This window comes from Euwallacea fornicatus, chromosome 8 (assembly GCF_040115645.1).
Source record: "Euwallacea fornicatus isolate EFF26 chromosome 8, ASM4011564v1, whole genome shotgun sequence".
Taxonomy (NCBI): Eukaryota; Metazoa; Arthropoda; class Insecta; order Coleoptera; family Curculionidae; genus Euwallacea; species Euwallacea fornicatus.
Genome location: NC_089548.1, coordinates 972,342 through 992,783, shown reverse-complemented (window position 1 = coordinate 992,783; position 20,442 = coordinate 972,342). Strand labels below are relative to the sequence as shown.

General features: G+C 33.4%; 2 protein-coding genes across 5 annotated transcripts in view; both read right to left on the bottom strand.

Moving 5' to 3' along the window:
• The window catches only part of LOC136340826 (acyl-CoA Delta-9 desaturase-like), a 147,327-nt gene that overhangs the window by 18,338 nt on the left and 108,547 nt on the right, over positions 1-20,442 (bottom strand). The window lies entirely within an intron of this gene.
• Fas1 (fasciclin 1) overlaps positions 9,037-20,442 on the bottom strand; it is a 146,849-nt gene continuing 135,443 nt past the window's right edge. For 2 of the 4 annotated variants that reach the window (XM_066285163.1, XM_066285166.1), the window contains 2 exons: positions 14,233-14,256; positions 9,038-10,798 (listed from right to left, as the gene is read on the bottom strand). In XM_066285163.1, coding sequence (XP_066141260.1) covers positions 10,602-10,798; positions 14,233-14,256 — 221 coding nt within the window. In that variant the 3' untranslated portion in view covers positions 9,038-10,601. Of the gene's footprint in view, positions 10,799-14,232; positions 14,257-20,442 lie in introns of all 4 variants that reach the window. The other 2 variants (XM_066285164.1, XM_066285165.1) reach the window with 2 other exon arrangements.

The following is a 20,442-nucleotide window of genomic DNA, read 5'->3' as shown; positions in this document are numbered from 1 at the left end:
CACATCCCGATACCGACGCAGCTTTCACACGAAAAAGAGAAAAGGAAGAGAGCGAAAATTACTTCGATTATCCCTTAAGTACTAACCCCGAGGAATTCCAACCAGGGGCGCACCACCACCAAGAACCATTATGGGCTATGGCTACGCCGGGTCCCATAACTCGTGGCCATCTGGGGAATATCTATACTAGTCGCTTTTCTGGAAATATCGCAGGCCCAACAAATTGACGATCACAGCAATAGTCCCGATCGAGAAAGCTTCCCTTGATTAGTAGCACATTCCCCAGCCAAAGCGTACCCTTAGCTTTGGCCTGACGGGCCATGTAGCCTGGCACCCAGATGGTATTCTCCGAATAAGTATCGCAGTACATGGGCGTAACTTAAGGGATAAAATGCAAATACATGATAAACTCAACATTAACAACAATAAAAATAAAAGAAACAAAAGCCAATAACTTAGAGTCCCTAACAGGCATTAAGTACTACTTAAAAATAAAAAAACTTTTGTAGAAAACATTTTTTTCATTTGTCAAATTAATAAAAAAAAGAATATATATATATTCAAAATGGTGGCCGTTAACCTCAATACATTTCTTAAGACGTAGTAAAAATGAATTATAAATCCTAATTAAAGTTTCACTGTCTCTGCTTGGACATGAATTTCTAATGCGTTTCTTCAAATCTTCAGTGGTAGTAGGAGCATTTACCTACACTTTTCCTTTAAAGTTCTCCAGACACAAAAGTCTAAATTCACTGAATTAGGTGACTTTTTATCGCAGGCAACGGCACTGCACTTCCCCTATCGATCCACCGATAAGTAAATTTTTGATTTGAAACGTCTCGAACAATTTGTAAATAATATGCTGGACATCCGTCATGTTGTAGCCACATAGATAATTTCTCTCTAAGTAAGATATTTTCCAACAATAGTGGTAAATCTTTCAAAAGAAAGTTGTGGTACTCTTCTCCCGTTAAAGTACCATCAATAAAATATGGTCCGATTAATTTATCGCTAATAATGTCGCATCAAATATTGATTAACCAGGGACGTTGATGCTCGACCTCTCGTAACCAGTGTGGGTTTTTAGCGCTTCAGTAATGTATATTATGTCGATTAAGTTATCCATGATTTCTAAAGGTTGATTAATCAGAAATTAACACCATAGAAAAAATGTTTATCGAAAGCAGTTTTTTCTTATGTCCATTGAAAAAATAAAACACTGTTTTGAAAATCATTACCGTGAAGTTTTTGGTGCAATAGAACATGGAACGGGTGAAATTTATGATTTTTTAGAATCCTTAAAATGCTTGATTTTTGATAGTTTCGAAGAGCACAAGAAGATATTTGGTAATTTAGTATTACGACACCTATACCTGCAATCGAGTTGTTTTCATTGATCGTACACTTTCGTGGCTTCTAAACTGGGATACTACACGATAGTATGTTGCGCGGTATGGAGTTTCTTTCTCGGGGAAATGTTCTTCATACAATGCAAGAGCATCTATTACATGTTTTTTGGCTTCGCCGTAAAGCAAAATCGTTTCAACTTTCTCCTCGATCGATAAATAATCACCTATTTTTATGTATAAAAAGAATACAACATTAATAAATTGGGCACTGTTATTGCCATATCTATCAGTTTTTAAAGCGAAATTGTTTTAATTATTATTTATTAAAGGAAATGCCAGAATTGCCCTCTGATTTTACTTTTAATACTCATTAACGTAACGCGACTTACTTTGTTAATTTGACGTATGGAAAAAATGTTTCCTACAAAAGTTGCTTATTTTTAAGTAGTATTTAATCTCCATTAACAAAAAGTGTAAGTTGCCATTTGAAACAACAAATTTGATATTGAAATGACCTTGATGACGGCATATAAGTTAGTATCGATTTCGGCATCATATTTTTCCTTCGATGTCGAGCAACTTACATTTGAAATTTTTTCCCTAAAATTAATAGTTGTCAAGATATTTGCTTAGGTCACGTTAAATGGACCACCCGGCATATGACGTATCTTGGCTCGTTGAAAAGCTCGTGAAAAATGTAATCTTACCATACCCCGTTTTTTTCATTTGTTATGTGGTTCTAAAAAAATTCAAAAAAAAATTCAAAAAATTATGAGACGGGTTGACGCAAATAATGGACTTCCACCGAATATAGTCTTTTCGAATGACTACCTTTTATTTAAATGGAAAATGTGGTTAACACGCACAATTATTATTTCTGTAGTCAGGAAAATCCACACTGGATATGTGAAGCTCATACGCAGTGCCCCCAGAAACGGTAGATATCATTGACCACCAAATTTTATGACTATTCTTTTTTAAGAAAACCTTTCACGTGAACGCTTCTTACACTTTTTAAGTCTTGAATTGGTGCCTGCTCTAACTATTACGTTTCCAAACGAAGTAGATGCAGATATACTCAGTGAAACAATTTGGTTTCAATAGCACGGCGTCCCCCCACATTTTGATTTAACATCAGAGTACATTTTGTCGAAATATTTGCAGGTTGCTGGACTGGACGATTCGGACAATCGAAAGGCCAACCAGATCTCCAGATTTACTGCCATTAGATTACTTACTTTTCAAATATCTGAAAGGTAAAGTTTATCAAAATACGTAGGATAGTATTGAAGACCTAAAAACCAAAATTAGAATGGAATGCAGTAATATACCGACAGAAGCCATTCGAAATTTCATCGATGGATTTTACCATCGTCTGGAATCATGCCAAGTAGAGGGCAGAGTTAGATAACCTGTAGATAGGACTAAGGACTTATTGATAATTTTTTTGTTTTTAAATCATTTTTTCTAATTTCCTAATAACCTCATAATTAAAGGAAAAAAAGGGTATGGTAAGATTTTATTTTTCCCGAGTTTTTCATCGAGCTCACACATGACATATTTATATTTTCATTAAAAAACAAAGTTGGGAAAAGTTGCAGTTCAGAGTTCGAAGGAAAATAATTCATTTTTTTGCCAAAAAGTATGTACAATTTAAAATCAATTGACGTGTTTAAGGTTTCATTTTATATGTTGGTCGTTGAAAAGATATTAATTTTACTCCAGATTTGCACTCTGTCCTGTGAATTCAAATTTATTGATTCAAGGATAATAGGATATATCCGAGATAGGGACGTCCAGTATGATAATCTCGTAAATGGGAGAAAGCCTGTTCGTTTGCAGTAGTAATTTTACGATACAGATTTTTAAAATTATTTTTGGTTATTTTAAACGAAACGAAACATTTTTTTCAGAGTCTGGATAAAACTGCTTAGCTTATTGATGCACTGCTTAGAAAAAAATCAATTTTTCCTTCACCAGTGACCGACATTTTGGACAATTGAGTCAACACGTTGTCGGAATCAGTCTTAGACCGTCCCCATGATGACCACTGAAGTATTGTCAACAACCATTGTTATATGGCCATTTCGAATATTATGGGGTAAGTTATTGATAAACAGTAACAATAAAAGGAGTTCCAGGACACGCCTTCGACGAATATAGATGTTAATATCCTGCATTTCTAACTTATCACTAGAAACCTAGACATAAAGTTTATATGTTGAGTACAGAATTTCTCGCACATAAAATTTATATGCAAGCTATAAAACACTCGGGACAAATAAAAAAGTCCAGGGACGGGCTTTGTTCCAGCTAGATGTTTATAAATTGTATTTTTAAATTGATATATCATACCTTGGGTAGTTGATTAACATGCCCGAAAATCATGCTAAGTAAATGAAAAAACCTCCTTTTTCTATTGAAGAATAACACTCGACGGTCGTAATAAACTCTTTTTGAAGGCCATTTTGGTTCTAGAGCTTCATGATATATGCTACGAGCTCAGCAATAAAAAAATTTACTTCTTTCACTATTTTTAGTGATAATATAATCTTGAATCAGCCTATTTGTATGGGTAAGACTCGCTATAATTGTGGCTATTTTGCTATCATTACCTGAGAGGAAATAAAAGCTTTCTGCAGTTCTCTTTAATTCCAGATACATATAGGGTGTCCATTTAACAGTGGTTCGATCCCCTATAACTCCTATATCGTCCTATTTGTTGTCTCATAAACAATCACTTATGGGAGTGTATACATGGCTAACAAGGGCAAGTTTTAAACTTAGCTACAAGGTGTCTCCAAAAGGCGGGGCTCCATAAAGTGTGATTTTTTTAATGGGATCATCTGCATTATTTCCACGCGATAAAATTCTCTCTTCATTCTATATTAGCTCGTAGACTTTTTTATATAAAGTGGGATATGCCTCCTTAGAAATCTGCATGGATGAATTTATCTAAGCAATCGTTTTCTTGGGGAGCAGAAATAGAATGATGAGGACAACTGAAAGCGTTCCTAAATTTTATTTCACAAGGCCTTGTGGCCATCTTTCCTGGACAGAAACAATGCTAGTTTATTTCTTCATCATCTGGTCTTCTTTTCTGACAAAAACTATCCGATCTTTGCACTTATCACTCAGTCTCCGACAGTGAGAAGTTTTCATAAGGATTTAATGAGTTAAACTCTGGACTATTCAGAAGTAATCCTGGCAGCAACGGAGCACTTTTCCTAGTACGATGAACGCAACTTTAACTTTCGTATCATCCATAAATAATATCATTCTCGTTACACTTTAATGCAATGCTTCTTTTACGATATTGTCCATCTTAGACCTTTCAAGATTCTTATTAACAATTGACCTAATAGCGTTTCATGCATCATCGCTGTTTCTTTTTTATAATAGAAGCATTGTTTAACTTCTTGCGATTATTTGTTATTATATTGTATTTTTTTATCGACATAATAGAAATGCAAATTTTGGTCTTTGAAATTTGTAATATAATTTTATAGAATTGTGGGTAGTTGACCGACACTCAGAATGTCAGCGGATTTCCATACAGATTTGCATGCGTTTGCTTTTTTTTGCTAAAGGTAATTATAAATATGTGTTCCCTGAAGGCCAATTCAACGTTTGCCTATTCGTTATACAGGGTCATCCAACGAATACTTGGCCCCCTCTTAATCTCGGAAAATAAGAACTCTTCAGAAAATTCTTAAAACACTTTGTGAGAGGGACGATTTTTTATATACAATAAAGTTCAACCCCCACACTTCGCCCTTACGAGCCTTGTAGCAAGGATCTCGATAATTTTAAATGACACATCAAAGTAGCGGTGTTTTCGTCCTTTAAACTGCAGTTTTTATTTTGATGCCCTGAGAAATCTAGAAGACAAAAATTAATTTCAAATAAAATTGCTGGTGATACATAAAATCACGTCTTATTTAATGACTTGCTCTAAATGTCCGTTCTGACATTAATAAAACCTCAAGTGTTATTACTCGGCAATCCTCTGCAATTCCCTGGTGCAATTTTTCTAATGTCTGAGATTACGTGGTATAAACTAGCGACTTTAAATGGCCCCAAGGAAAAAGTTTAAAGGAGTTAGATCAAGTGTTCTGAGCGGCCATTCGACGGGACCGCCTCTACCGATCCATCTGGTCTAGGAAAACGTTCATTCCAAAATTGCCGCACAGCAACAGTATGGTGACGGGATGCATCGTTGTGTTGAAAATCTAACACATTTTATATTAAATTACCATATTTTCTTTTAATTTTTGTTGCCATAGAACCAGTCGTGTCTTCCAAAAATGCTAAATAATTGTTCCCATTGAGATTTCCTTCAATAAAAAATAGTCCAACAGTATTATTGTCCAAAATTCTAGTTCCAATATTCAATTTTTAGGAGTCTGTGAACGAAATTCTCCAATTAAATAAAGATTAATACCATAAGCACAGCTGAAGCAAACTTGAACTAAACAGATTTGATTTCGCAACTGGTTGTATAGTAGCAGTACCCCCCATTTCGTGACTCAGTTAATATATGGTTTTGGTAACGACGACGATTTTTGTTGTGCTGCAAAGGGCCAAGATGCAGCTTGAATATATTCAAATTTAGGATGTTTTCTTCTTCTTTCACCAATTTCTGAATATTTCAACATTAAAATTCTTCGACCTAATGAGTCAATACAGGGTGTTTCCTAAGTACGGTACATAACTTTGGGACCGCATTCTACAGCGAAAATAAAGGTAATTTTGTTATATAAACTATATTCTAAAAATGCTTTGTTGCGGAAATATAGGGTGTGAAAATTTATTTAAAAAATTACAAGTTTTAAAATTTTTCCGAAACTATTATACTTGAGACATTTTAATGAAATTTTAATAAAACAGGCAAGTACACAACAAAAAAATTTATATCTTCTTACAAGTATTTTTTCACTTAAGAATAATAAAAAAGAGTGAAAAAATTTAGCTACCATGTTTTTTATTTATTTACTCGAAAACGGTGCGTTCTACGAAAAAGAGTCAAGAGACCTTTTTTCTTCCAAATTGAACACAAAATTAAAAAGAGGAACAAAATTTTGGAAAAGAACAGTGGCGTACCACATTTTTTCTTTAAAATATCCAGCAATTATGCTGCCCGCATGCCACTGTTTTTAGCGTAAAATACGCACCGTTGCTAACTCTCAAACCCTGCAAAGTTTCATTAAAACGTCTCAAGTAGTTTCGGAAATATTTTAAAAATTGTAATTTTTTAAAGAAATTTTGACACCCTATATTTCCGCAACGAAGCATTTTTGGGATATAGTTTATATAACAAAATTACCTTTATTTTAGTTGTAGAATATGCTTCCGAAGTTATGTACCGTACTTAGGAAACACCCTGTATTTATCCCCCTATTCTTTCTGCAAAAACATTACGATGTTTACATTTTCTTACGTCAAATTTCATCTTTCCAATTTTACTTACAGTTCTGACAGTTTTTGAGATATAAAATATAATTTAAAATAACAAGATGATATTTATTATTGATTTAGGTTTACTTCGCTAGATGAAACAAGTAATTTGGAGGATGACAGTTTCCTAGTAGTTGTTTTTGTAGGAGGATATTGATATTTTATATCTTTTGATTCAATATTCGCGTTGTTCAATTTAGAATTTTTTCGTCTGATCCGTTTTACTGTGTAGTTGACCCCATTTTAAAAATAATTGGAAAAGTATCAGGCAATGCATGTTATTGCGCCATAGTGTGACGGTTCATTTCCGTGTTCCACATTCTCCGCTGAGGGAACGGGAATATTTCAAAATCTGATCATGATATTCGACAAAATAAAGATATGGCTGTTTTATCTAAAAACTTATTGCCTTTATTGATTTCTAGTGCTTTCTTTAGTTAGCGCGCTGTTTACCCTCATACATTGTTCTCGAATAAACTTCTCTACAAAAATTAGGGATGTAGTCAAATCTTGTTAAATAACAAACAACATACTAGTAATTATAGTTTTATCTCTCTCTTAACGCTATAATGAATAATATAGGTACAAAATCAAGTTTATTATTATTTAATTTTTTTAATCTAACCAAAACATTGATATGGAATACTATATCATTTGAGTGATTCTCCTTACTTTATTTATTTGTATAAAGGTGTTCGAGCATTTTTATAATTGGTGAAAGAAAATTAAATTCAGGAAAACAAAACGGGGCTATAGGTATGTTGTAGGCTGGATTAAAACAACGGGATGTCGCGCAATTGTTCCACGTTTGCCGATGTGTGATATTCTGACTCTTTACAAAATTTTATGAAACTGGACACGTCACAGAAAAACGCCGCCCAAGACTACTGAAGAAAAAGACGACAGCGCAAGACCGACTTATTACAATTTCTGTGCGAAGAGGCGGCGCCCTGTCGACGCGAAGGCATTTGACCAGTGGTCCAAGTTTGCATTGAAACAATTCGTAGGGGACTAAAATTAGTAAACATAGCTCTGAGACGTTCTTTAAGAAGAGTTTCCTTTACTCAAGGAAACAAACTTGCAAGATTAGAGTGAGCAAGGGGCATATCAAGTGGGACGCAGTGTAGCGTTCTGCATTTTTCACGAACAAGTCCAGATGTGGCCATTACAACATGAATGCTCAAAAATCTATGAAGAAGACTTCATCGACAAAATTTTGCTAAATTTACAAGTTGCTCTAAGAGAGCATTTTCGATGTTTGGTCGATAATGTCCGACCACATCGTATAACAATCGTCATGGATGCGATTGAAAATGTAGACATCGAACATTTACCATTTCCGTCAAGATCGCCTGACCTTAATCTCATTGAACACGTGCGCGACATGTTGCAAAGAAGTGCTGAGGAACATCGACCACGCCCGCAAACCATGCCTCAGCTTTGAGGACTTTTTCGACAGTTACGGGAAAATTTACCACAAAACCAGATAAACCATCTCATAGAAAGTCTGCCAAGAGGATGTGAGGCAGTTATATATGTTAGAGCCACAGGACATGCTGAATTTTTGAGATTTAATTTTTAAGTTATTTTCGATTTTGCACAAGTTCTTTATTATTATTTTGGTTTTCTTAAATAAATTAAAATATCATCAATAATAATTTTTTGTTTACTTTGCGACAAGGATTACAAAAAATAATTCTCTCGCTAGCTCTAAGTAATATACAAAATATCCCAATATCGCTTACTTTTGTGGAACAGTTTATTTAGTACTTTTATTCGAATTCTTTATAAATGTTGTTCCAAGAATTTCTTTTGACACTTGCGCAGCAGCTTCTCATCTCGAACCGCTACTTTGCCTTCAGAATCATATTAATTTATTTTTTAGAGGTGAAAGAATCTTCCAAAGGCACCTGGTCATTTCCAGGTACCATCTCTTTTAGCCAGTCAGATAGCGTTGGGTTTAATTTCAGTTGAGGATAATCCCGACATTCCACAAATCTCGAACGACGGCATGAGCCCTAACGGTCTACCAGGTAAAAACAATCTTCACATGAGAGCTGAATCACCTCTTACGGAACCGCCATAAGCATTACTTTGAGTACTTAGAGAGAGTACTTATCATTTTTTCTACTGTTTTACTAAGTTTTTTTATATATATCTTTCTAGATTTCATTCTTACATCTGAATTCCAGAATTAGACCTACTGTAGAAAGGGAGAATTAAGACCCGTTTTAAGGAGCACTGATTGCTTTATTGAACACAGTTTTTTAGTGATACACGAAGTACTCTTTATAAGGTGTCCGAACACTTTCAATACTTGCTGCCATTATTTTGATTTGGGCAAATATACCCACTTGTCGTTCTTAATTACTTGTATACTAATCTTATGATTTTTCAAGCGAAAAACAAAATCAGTGCTCAGGAAAAAACACTTTGGTGGAACAAGCGATTTCACATCCATTGAATTAACTCATCTTACTTCTTCTGGGTTTATATCATATAAACATTAAATCTTATACTGTCACTCTTATGTACACGTTCTTATACAGTTAAGAGATATTAAACGTTAATTTATAATCTAAAGAAAATATCTCAAGGATCACAATAATGATACTAAAATAAGCTTTATTTTTAAACAACTAATATGGGTTTGAACCTACAATATTTGATTTTCGACGCACGCAATTTTTTTGAATTAGTACTGAAATCGTTAAATTAAACATAAGTAATGTCCCTGATTGCAGTACTTTTATCAGAAGGCATTAAATCATACCTACATACTTCATTACTAAATACAATGTGTTCATTCTTAATTAACCTCGCGGCAATGCTCCAAAAGGATAATAATCTTATATGGAATGTTTAAAAGCCTAAACCTATAATATATTATCAATCGCACCTCATTAGAATAATTCTTCATTATATTCAAGATTTTTCATGTAATATAATATTATTTAGCTTAACAATGCTATAATTTTTAGTACTAATTACTTATAATTATAATAATTCAAATTAGAGTCAGTCCATCTATAAGATCCCCAAAGGCGTGATAAATTGTCTTAATATCAATAAACAGTATTTTCAAATTTAACAGACCTCATTTTTTACGAAGCAATTAAATATACTTTGATAAAGGCTTACTATAAGGAATAAACTGAAATTTTGGTCAAATTTATGATGTTATGTGCTTACGCTTCAGGGAATAAACTTTGGCCATAAAGTGAGAGTGAGGCAAAATTAATTACAGATTATGAGAAGATCAGCTTATGACCAAAAACATCCTCAAATGAATAGTTCTCGTACTCCTGAACGGTTTGAGTTGATTATGATTAAGTACCATTTACTAAAATTGCTATTATACTGGTAACTGTATTGGCTTTGCTGTAGGTAAAAATTATTTTTTGTGGTGCTCAATGTTGACTTAACATATCCTGCACTAGAGTTAGATGCATACAATATTTAACTCTAATTGACGAAATGGCTGTTATTTGATGTGAAACTACACACATATAATTATACAAGACATCGCCACATGCATATAGCTATACAACACCACTATTTCGTCTGTTAAGTAGAATGTGACTTATGAACGATAGCTCAACCTCAATAATTTAAGAAACAGTTGGAATATATACTCAAAATTTGATGATGGGAAGAGCATCGAGTTCCTATTTGAGAACTCAAGCTCAAATTTAAATACTTCATGACTTCTAAAATGAGAACTGGTGAACATAGATGTGTCTTCGTTAGTGCTGTTCAGATTCAATTTCAAACAAATCCTAAAGACGACTTAAATTAGGCGTTTGCAACATGGTTTAGTATAAGTGCTAGAATAGTAAGGGAAATTGAGGTTTCTAATGCCCCAGCGCTGCTCACTCTTATGTCGCCCTTCTTCAAGAATGGCTTGTCTATGACGTGGATGATGCCATTGGTGCACTCGACGTTAGGACGGAACACTGGAATCCGCAGGTCTTCCCAGTGGATTATGTAGGCTACAATATAACACATAATTTCCATTTAGTCACAGAAACGGTGAATTAGGGGTTTTTGGTATTTGAATTTTGATAGAAAGGCACGTCCAATACAGACGTTTATGAAAAACTGCATTGAAAGTGTGGCTGACTAACATCCGTGGTAGTCATTCGCAGTTTTTTTTAGAAAATTTTGAATGCCAGATTTTCTATTAGTCCATTAGCTACTATTTACAAATTGTGCATTATTATCTTGGACACACTGTGTTTACTTAGAAACCTAAGCAATTATGTGAGATGTCTTAGTAACACTTACAATAAAATATCTCCGTTATATTACAGTCAGAGGTCCTTGAAAATGTTTTTTAAAGTGACCAAAATGACAAATTATTTGGTATAATGAAACGTATTATTTGGTGGGAGTTTACTCTTTTCACTACTTCCGGTTATACCGGAAATCAATGTCAACCTCCTTTTTTCAAATGAAACATCCTGTATATTTTTTCATTTTTAGATTTCATACATCAAGGCGATTAAATGATTATTAGTTCTCCCTATTCCCAAACCTTATGTTGAAATGGCATATGTGATTTTTAGTTGCATAGAGCTTAGAAGCACGCCTATAATTACACTCTTTTTTGCACATTTTGTTAAACCATAATTTCTGCAAAATGTGAAATCTTCGACTATTTCAATAGTTAGCTTGAACTTTGTTTACATGCTAATCATCCATGATAGAGTAAGGAGGAGTAAGTAAGGAAAAGTTTTTGTAAATATTATACGGGATGTCCAAAAAGCAATGTCAAATTTAAACAATTTAGATTTACTATTTTCCAACAATGTTGGAAAAGTATTAATTAGAAAAGGGTGGTCCAACTAAATGGTCACGGATTATACCACACCACCCATTTAAGGATCAACGATAGTTAGAACCGTACAGTTGTATCCATCTAGGATCTTCTGCACATCCGTAATGCATACTGTGCATACTGTGACGATGCATAGCCCCAATGGTTTTAAATATAGTTTCGTCTGAAAATAGCACTTTTGATAGAAATGCATCACTTTGAGCTAATTTTTCATGAATTCAGTAACAAAAATTCAACTTCTTTATAAAATCGTTTTCATTCTGTTGATTTAAAATATACTGCGTGACATAGAAACCATAACACCCCGTAAAAGTGGTTTTATATAAATAAGTTTTGCTATGTATGTTTTTTACACTAAAACAAATACTTCATTAAAAAACTAGACAAATTTAATTGTTAAAAACCAAAAAACAATTCATAATTTGTCAGTTCTCCGCGGTATCTTAAGCATTCCTGAACACGTCTACGCACGTATCTAATGCATTGATGATGTCCTCATGGGAGATTACATTCCAGGCTAACTGGACAGCATGACACAGTGCCACTAGGGGTTGTGGGGGATGGGGTAAATTATGCAACCTTCTACCTTTGATATTCCAAACATGTTCAATTGGTGAGAGGTCTGGAATCGAGGTGGAAAAGGTAGCAAATTGATTCCATTTTGCTGAAAGAAGTCTATAGTCACTTTAACCACATGTGGTCGTACATTATTTTGTTGGAAACTTGATTAACAATACTTTCCAGATAAGGCACGAGATGAGGTTCCAGGACTACTTGGATATATTCTTAGACTGTCATACTGTTTCTAATGAAAAGTAAAGGTGCTCTGCTACCATATGCAATAGCACCCCAAACAATTACTTCCAAAGATTAATGAACATGCCTCAGTATTGTAAGCTGAAGATCCCGTCTTTCACCTCGTCTTCTTCTTACTTTTGACCGACCATCATGCATACCCTAGCAGAATATAGATTCGTCACAAAATACGGTATTCTCTCATTCCAGATTCAAATGTATTCGTTCTTTGCACCACTGTAGTCAATTGTGACGGTGATTTAAGGTGAATGGTAACACAAAATGCAGATGGTAGGAAAATAGTACAAAAGTTCTTATCCGGCTATAAATGGTTCAAATCTTATTGGACCTTTCGCGCTCAGCAAATTACTGATTCACCAGCGTCGTCGAAGAGACGAACCTATCTCTCAGGTCCATAATTTGAAGGCGGCGATCTTGATGTTTTGTAGTTTTTCGGAGTCATTCAGTATCTCTCCTTTTGCCTGTTTGCTCTTCTTGGGACCATGCCTGACAACATCTCACTATACTGATTACACTACGGTTTAATCTAGTGGTGATTTCTCTAAATGACCGACTAGCCTCTCGTAGATCCACTTCCTCAAACTTGTTCAATTCATGAAAATTTCGCTGCATTTTGCGTTTAGACATATTTGATTAATCTAAAAAAAAATTTTAAGCACACTCTACATCAATAATTGATATTTGTAGCCATATTGTTGATGTTTTATTGTAATTTTTATAGCAAAAAAAAACTAGAATTCCTGATAACTCGTATATGTATATATTGATACATATGGCTGAAAATTTAATCGTTTTTTGTGTTTTCATATACAAAATGCATACCAAAAATTATTTAAATAAAACCAATTTTTACGGGGTGTTCTATTTTCTATATTAAGCAGTATAATATAATACAGATGCATTTTATTTTCACTTGAGATTCTTGAAACTGAAGCTTGACTTAATTGTCTAGAAGATACGTGAGGATTTAATGCAACCGCCCTCAAAATATTGATGGTATTACTCTCATTTCTTACAGGACGTATCCTTTCTATTTTTCACAGCTAACAAAAATTATTTGAATTATTGTTACTCAATATTAAAACTTGTAAAATTTTATCAAGAATAGTTAATCATTTCGTAGATGTGTTACTAGTGTTAGGAAAAAGTAAAGGAAGAGATAGGCGTGCTTCTGAGTTTTACGCAGCCACAAATCATAAAGCATGGGGTTAAAATATAACGTCTAGGATTTAGAAAGACCAAACAATTATTTTGTCACTAATGTATGGGATCTCAAAATGCTAAAATACACAGGATGTTTTATTTGAAATAAGGAAGCTAACAGTGGCTTCCGGTACAACTGGAAGTAGTAAAAGTAATAAAGACCCACCATACAATGCATTTCATCAAACTAAACATTTTGTCTCCTGAACATTTTCGAGTATCTCTAACCATGACAGAGATATCGTGTTGTAACACAGTTACTGAGCCACCCTGTATAACTATAATAATTCATACTAGCATATGTATATATTTTTTCAAATTTAGGATGTACGTTATGCCAAAACCAGGCATGTGTAATTGAACCAAATCCATTACAACACTGCCCCCCAGGCTAGTGTTGTAATGCCATTTTTGCGATTTTCGGCTTTGTATTCATCATTCCTTTGAAAGCAACGAAAAACTCGTAATTTAGGCTTTATGCAAGCGAAATATTTTACAATGATCCAGACCGAAATAATTATTATACGAACAGGCGAAATGCGCTGAATTACTATATGAAATACATACCTGAGCCGTAATTGCGTTTTAAACCTAGAATGATAAGTTTTGTGTTATATTGGTGTTAGGTGCACTAAAAAGTGATAAAACAATGAAATGTATTGAAAAATAAATGCTAAACGTAAAACGTTCCGGTACTTAACTAACTTAACGAAAGGCAAAAAATAATCCTTATAAGCCTGTTCAGTATTCGCCTAGAGCGAAAAATTGAATTTTTCGTGACCCCTTTGAAAGAGGACCATTGATAAGCTCAAGAATCATAAAACATTTACAATTTAAATCCCTAGGATGTACTGTTTCAGTAACTCTTCCACTGACAGCGATAACATCTATTTTGTCTCATAGAAAATTGATTATTTGCTCAATAATGTACCTATTGGCAATTCTTGCATTTCAATGTGTTTTAGTTTATTGGGGAGAATATGATACATGCATTACTCATCAATACCATAGATTTGACGTAGGAATGAGTTATAATTTACCAAAGCAATTTCGAAAAAGAGATTTTTATTTGCATCGCATTTTGCTTCGAGGAAACTATCGCGAATCGAACATAATATTGACGAAATATTTGGAGAAAATTAGAAACTATGAAGAAGATAGACAGAGTGCCGTCTTCACCAGATTAATAATGATTTGCTACGTAGCATTTGTTTCTCTTTGCCCATCTTTTCTCATGAATAATTGATTTTAGAACTTGATAGAAACGCGTTTTCTCTCCTGAAAGCCTGAATTAATCTCTGTATAAGTTTGGAATTTTTAGCGTTCACACAGAAATAGGTATTATAACTGTAATAATTAATGAAATTGCAAAATGCTTTGTAGTCACTCAATTGGTTGCAACTGATTAGTACACATATGTGTGTATGTATATAAGCAGAGAATTAAATTAATTATAAATACCCGTACAATACACCGGATTATTGAAGAAACTGTGCAAAAAATGAGCTTTGGATTTGAAATGTGAGTCACAATCAACATGTGGAATAAATGGTAAAAAACTGTTCAAAAATAGGATATTTTTTTACCTATTTATTCCCTTTGTCGGCTTTGATTCGAATCTCACAGCCAAATTTTACTTTATCTTTATTTTCCTCAAATACCTGTTTAATTTTGTTCCTATTTACGTTCAATTTAATGTTCAACATACAGGATATTTCGTAAGTGAACTATATCCCTTAAAGGGTTAATAGGTCAACTCAACAAAATAAGTCGATTTAACTAAACTTGCTTTTGCCCAAAAGTTGATAATAACCGAAATACAAGGTGTCAAAGGTGAAAAATAAATCACATTTTCTTTGATATATCTCCACTACTTTGAATTAATTTCATAAAATTTTTTATTCGGGAATTTCTTGAGAGGATGAACACAAATTTCATTTCACGATTCTAAAGGGCCCCACAAGCGGCCATTAGGACTCATTTAAATTGTCAAAAATTTTTTGTGCCACGCTGTATGTCATCTTGGACTAGACAAATCTTTTCTATCACCTTTCCTGCTTAAAAAAGATATATCCTATTAAAGTCGCTATAAAAAACGTTTTCCGAGAAAAAGGCATCTAAAGCTGATGATATATGCAAATTTGTTGTCTATAAATTTTCAAATAATTATTGCTGTCTTACTTTTTGGTAAATATACTGCAAATTTACTACAAAAGCCCCTGTACCTCGGCCATTATCAACTTTTCAACTAAAGTAAGTTTAGTTAAATAGACTTATTTTGAGTTGGCCTATCCACTCTTCAAGGGATATCGTTAACTTACGGGACATCGTGTATATACGTGTAATAATCAGTTGCAACCAGTGAAATGATCACAAATCAGATCTGCGTACCATTTTCTATTTTTCAATATTAAATATTTTTGAAAAATCCAAATTAAATTTTCCTAAGTGAAACAACATTAGTTTACAAAAGTTTTGTCATTGCAATAAAAAGTGTATTTGTTTAACGAGTGAGGTGCTCTAAGTTTAAACAAAATAATGGGAAAGTTTCAACACGTTACATTTCGGAAATATATATTATTTTTCATTTATAAGAAATAATTGTACAAAAATGTTTAAAAAATTTAAAATGAAGTGGCTTAGCTTTCTTCTTTTATGTTCTTGTATCTGTGCTCTTACAAAAAACAGCAATGGTTATCTATAGTTAGCTTGCACTCAGTATCCTTGATAATTTTGCTCAACAAAAATAAATTTTAAAGTCCTGATGAAAACGCTCGCCCTGCTCGTCGCTGACTTTTCCAGGTTTTCTGAAAAGAAGTCAAGATGCGAGTGCCAGAAATGAACTTTCAGGGATATATTGACACCCCCCATTCGTTAAAAGTTATGTAGCAAATCAGCAACTAATTGTTTGTAATATTAATTTTTTTTGTTGCCGAGGGATTTGGTGATAACAAGTTGTACTGAGTTCCGAGCAGTTTTTTCACTATAATGAAAGTCGGTTTTCAAATATCCCATCGCTTAACATTTTGTTCATTTGGGGATTAATGAAAACGACTTCCTCAAATTTTACCTTATAGGAACCGGGAAAAGTGGTGCATAAATGTTTACAGGTAACATTAGTCTTGTCTTGACGTAATTTTTCACTAAACCTAATTTTATGTAAAGCGGAGGTAAAATAATTTTTTCTGAGGGTACCAGATATTTATGTTTTATATTCATTTGACCAGGGACATATCGGTCTCTAACTGGCCATTCTGTTTGTATATAATGATCTTTTTTTAGCTCTTCAACCCTCAGACACAAAGGGCACCAATATTTTCTAAAGTCGCCTTACAAGCCCAAGGCTTAACCAATAATTTTTAAATGACCACAGACAATCAAGTTGTGATCTTTGTAGCTGATGAGTTCAATTAACGTTGACATTGTTTTATACATTTCTTTGATGTTCACTGCGTGACCTATCGAAGTAGACGGCTTTTCGTTATTATTAGATAGAAAGACTGCTTTTAAATGAATCTTTGGTGAATCAACGAATTAGTTTGCTTCATTCCTTGGAAAAGCCTAATTAGGTTATAACCGTAACAAAATTCGCTTTCTGCCTTAAAATATTGTGAAAGACATTCAGTTCGGGTACGATAAATAGTAACTCTTGTGTTGGGAGCGAGCTTTCATTGTTATAATCGTGAACTAAGCCTATCAAGAAAAGTTGTTGATTTGTGAATATATTTTATTACACAAACATTTTTGTCTTCATGTCCTCTACCTCTACTACAAAAAATTAAATTAATTTATCCTAAAGAATTAAAAAAAAATTATAATTGGAAATTTATACCGGTTTTTTGGTAGGCACAGGAATGATAAATCATTCTTTATCCTTAAAACGGCTACGCGAGCAACAAAACACTAAGAAGCCCTTTTTATTAAGAATTGATGGTATATAAAAAAAACACATTAAAAAAAGTCGGCGACGTACCATTTTTTCATTAAAAATCTCCCATTGAACCGCTGCACGAACGTCACCGGTGTAAGTGGAAATATTCTGCCTACTTCAGAATATGCACACTTATCCTGCCATAACGTGTCCCTGATTTAAAATTCTTGTCCAAAACTGTTTTTGAAATATTTAAAAAATATTAAATGAAAAAATTAAACACTCTCTTTGTTGGAAACGAAGCGATTTCGGACTTAACATTATTCTATCTAAATGTTTGTTTTTATAAGGTTTACATGTCCTGAAAGTTTATCGATAGGTTTATGAGACACTCTGTATATTGAGTTGAACACCAAGCGGTATCGAAATTTAAGACTAAATTCAAAACCAACTTAGGGGCAGTTAACAATGAAATGTGTTGATATTTTTAATGTATAATGTGATAAAAATAAAAAAATATATGTTTTTACCTTTAGTTATTGCAACTAAATAAAAAATTATAAAATTCACTGAAAAGACATAATTTTTCATCTATCTGGGTTAAAGTCTGCGAGTGCTCATGCAAAATAAAGATGTAAAGTATTTCTTGTGATATCCCAGGAGGAGGGCGGGAATAGTTTGACGTTCAAAATTCCAAACTTGTAAATTTTCGAAAATTTTGTTTCGATAGGAGAACTTTGCTAGGCACAAATATCGATTAATTGCCAGGAAACTCGCAGGATCGAGAAACCTCGGCGTCTTTATTACTCCATAGCCGAGCGTCGAAGTTGGTCGTACAGGGAAATTGTGAGAAGCTCTCAAAGCTTGCAACGAGCTTGCGAAATTTTTGCTCTTGTACGGCTCACTTTTCTAGTTGGAAAAGCTTCGTTATTTGAAACGACTCTACCGTTCTGCATGGCTGCACCGAAAAGGACACATCTGGGTTATCTTCCTGCACTGCATGTGAAACATCGCATTGTTGTTACATCTAATTCTGTTAGATCTGGAAATTTCATTTCTTCTTTAGAAGACGGCAAATCACAAAGAAATGAACGTTTGTCTGGCAATTTTTCCAAAAGTTACTGGCTGAGCTATAAATTAATTTGTTGTATATTTTTGCCGCGCACTGTAGAATGCGAGTAGTGCTTTTAAACATGGGTATCACAAGCGATGTGTGCACAAATGCAAGATTTCATGTAAAGGAGAAACGTTCGCCACTTTTTTATACAATATATGGAGTTTCTTCAGGTTTCTATTTCTTTTCATTTTGATTTAACTGAGATCTCAGAACGCAGTCGTAAAACATTTGATACACCTAACTAATCTCAAACTATCTCAATTTATCTCAAAACATTATATTGCTCTATTCAAAAACTGTAAAAAATGGTGAATAGACCTTCATTAAATGCTCGAGTGCCGGAAAACCCGACGTGAACCACCCCAATAATGGGGGTTTTACATAATTATTTTTAATGATACTAAAACTTTGTGTCTCTTTAAAATATTCAAGCTGAGTTTAAAATATTTCTTCCATTGATTCATAGTCTCTATGCATTATTCATCATCAAACGCGGATCTTCTGATTATATGGTAAGAAGTTATTATTGGTATTCGGATGGAATATTTCTAATTACAGTATGCGACTTCAAATGAATTTTAAAATGTAATATCAAAAATTGCTGCTTTTAGTGTTAAAATTATTGTTTTCCAACACTGTGCCGATGTCGTGACTCTTTAACTCTGTTTACAATATGAAGATTAGGCTAAGATGACAGCTATACAGGGTGATTTCAAAGTTGGAATGATTTTTTCATTAGCAACTAGAGCTTGAAAAAATAAGACTTTTTCTTTTAGCGCTTTTTCGAAATATCAACGTCAACGGAGATATAGGGTGTCAAAGTTTTATTTAAAAAATAAAATTTATTAATAATTGTCAAACCACTTGAGATGAGTAAACAAAATTTTGTAGGTGGTACTGATAGTCAAATTGCATTGGAACTATCAAGTTGATAATTTTAGCCAGCTAACAAGTTTAAACAACTTTTCAGTTTTGGCTAGATTTCTAAATATCAATTGAACTTACTGTTAAAAAATATGAAAATCAAAATAAAAATTTTTTAATTCAATAATAATTTTTATTTTTAGTAAAATCAGTGGCGTGCCATTTATTTCAAAAATATTAAGCAACTTTTTTATACGCCCGCCATTGGCAAAGCCAAAAATAATTTTATTTATTGAAAGAATTTCCCTCCCACGTAGCTATTGACACGTATAAAATTTCGTTTAATTATTTCAAGTGGTTCGGAAATTATTAATGAATTTTTATTTTTTAAATAAAACTCTCACACCCTGCATTTTTGTTGATGTTGATATATCGAACAAACGCCAAAAGGAAAAAAATCTTATTTTTTAAAGCCTTATTTGTTAGTGAAAGGATAACCCCAATTTTGGAATCACCCTGTATAACACTGCTAGCATAACTAGTAATTATAGTTGTCGTGTGCGTTATATATTTTGGCTTCATCCGATGTTTTGCATCAGAAAAGAACGGATATATGCTACGCAGGGGTAACATTAATTTTGAGTTACAGGCCGATACGAATGTTAGTAGAAAATGAAGGTTTAAACAGCCAAACATACGGATTTTTTTTTAAATACAAAGAGTTTGTTATTCGTTTTCGATGCTGTGAGTTCTTGAGTCCACTACCTCAGAGTGTAATGTTAATATTTTTCAATTTAACACCATCCCATGATTATTGCTTTATTTATTGAAGAAGTTCCATGTACAAAAAGCAAAAAATTTTAAGGAACATTTTTTGAACTGTCGAACAAGTTTTTGATGCATAAAAAATATATGGGCTAATTCG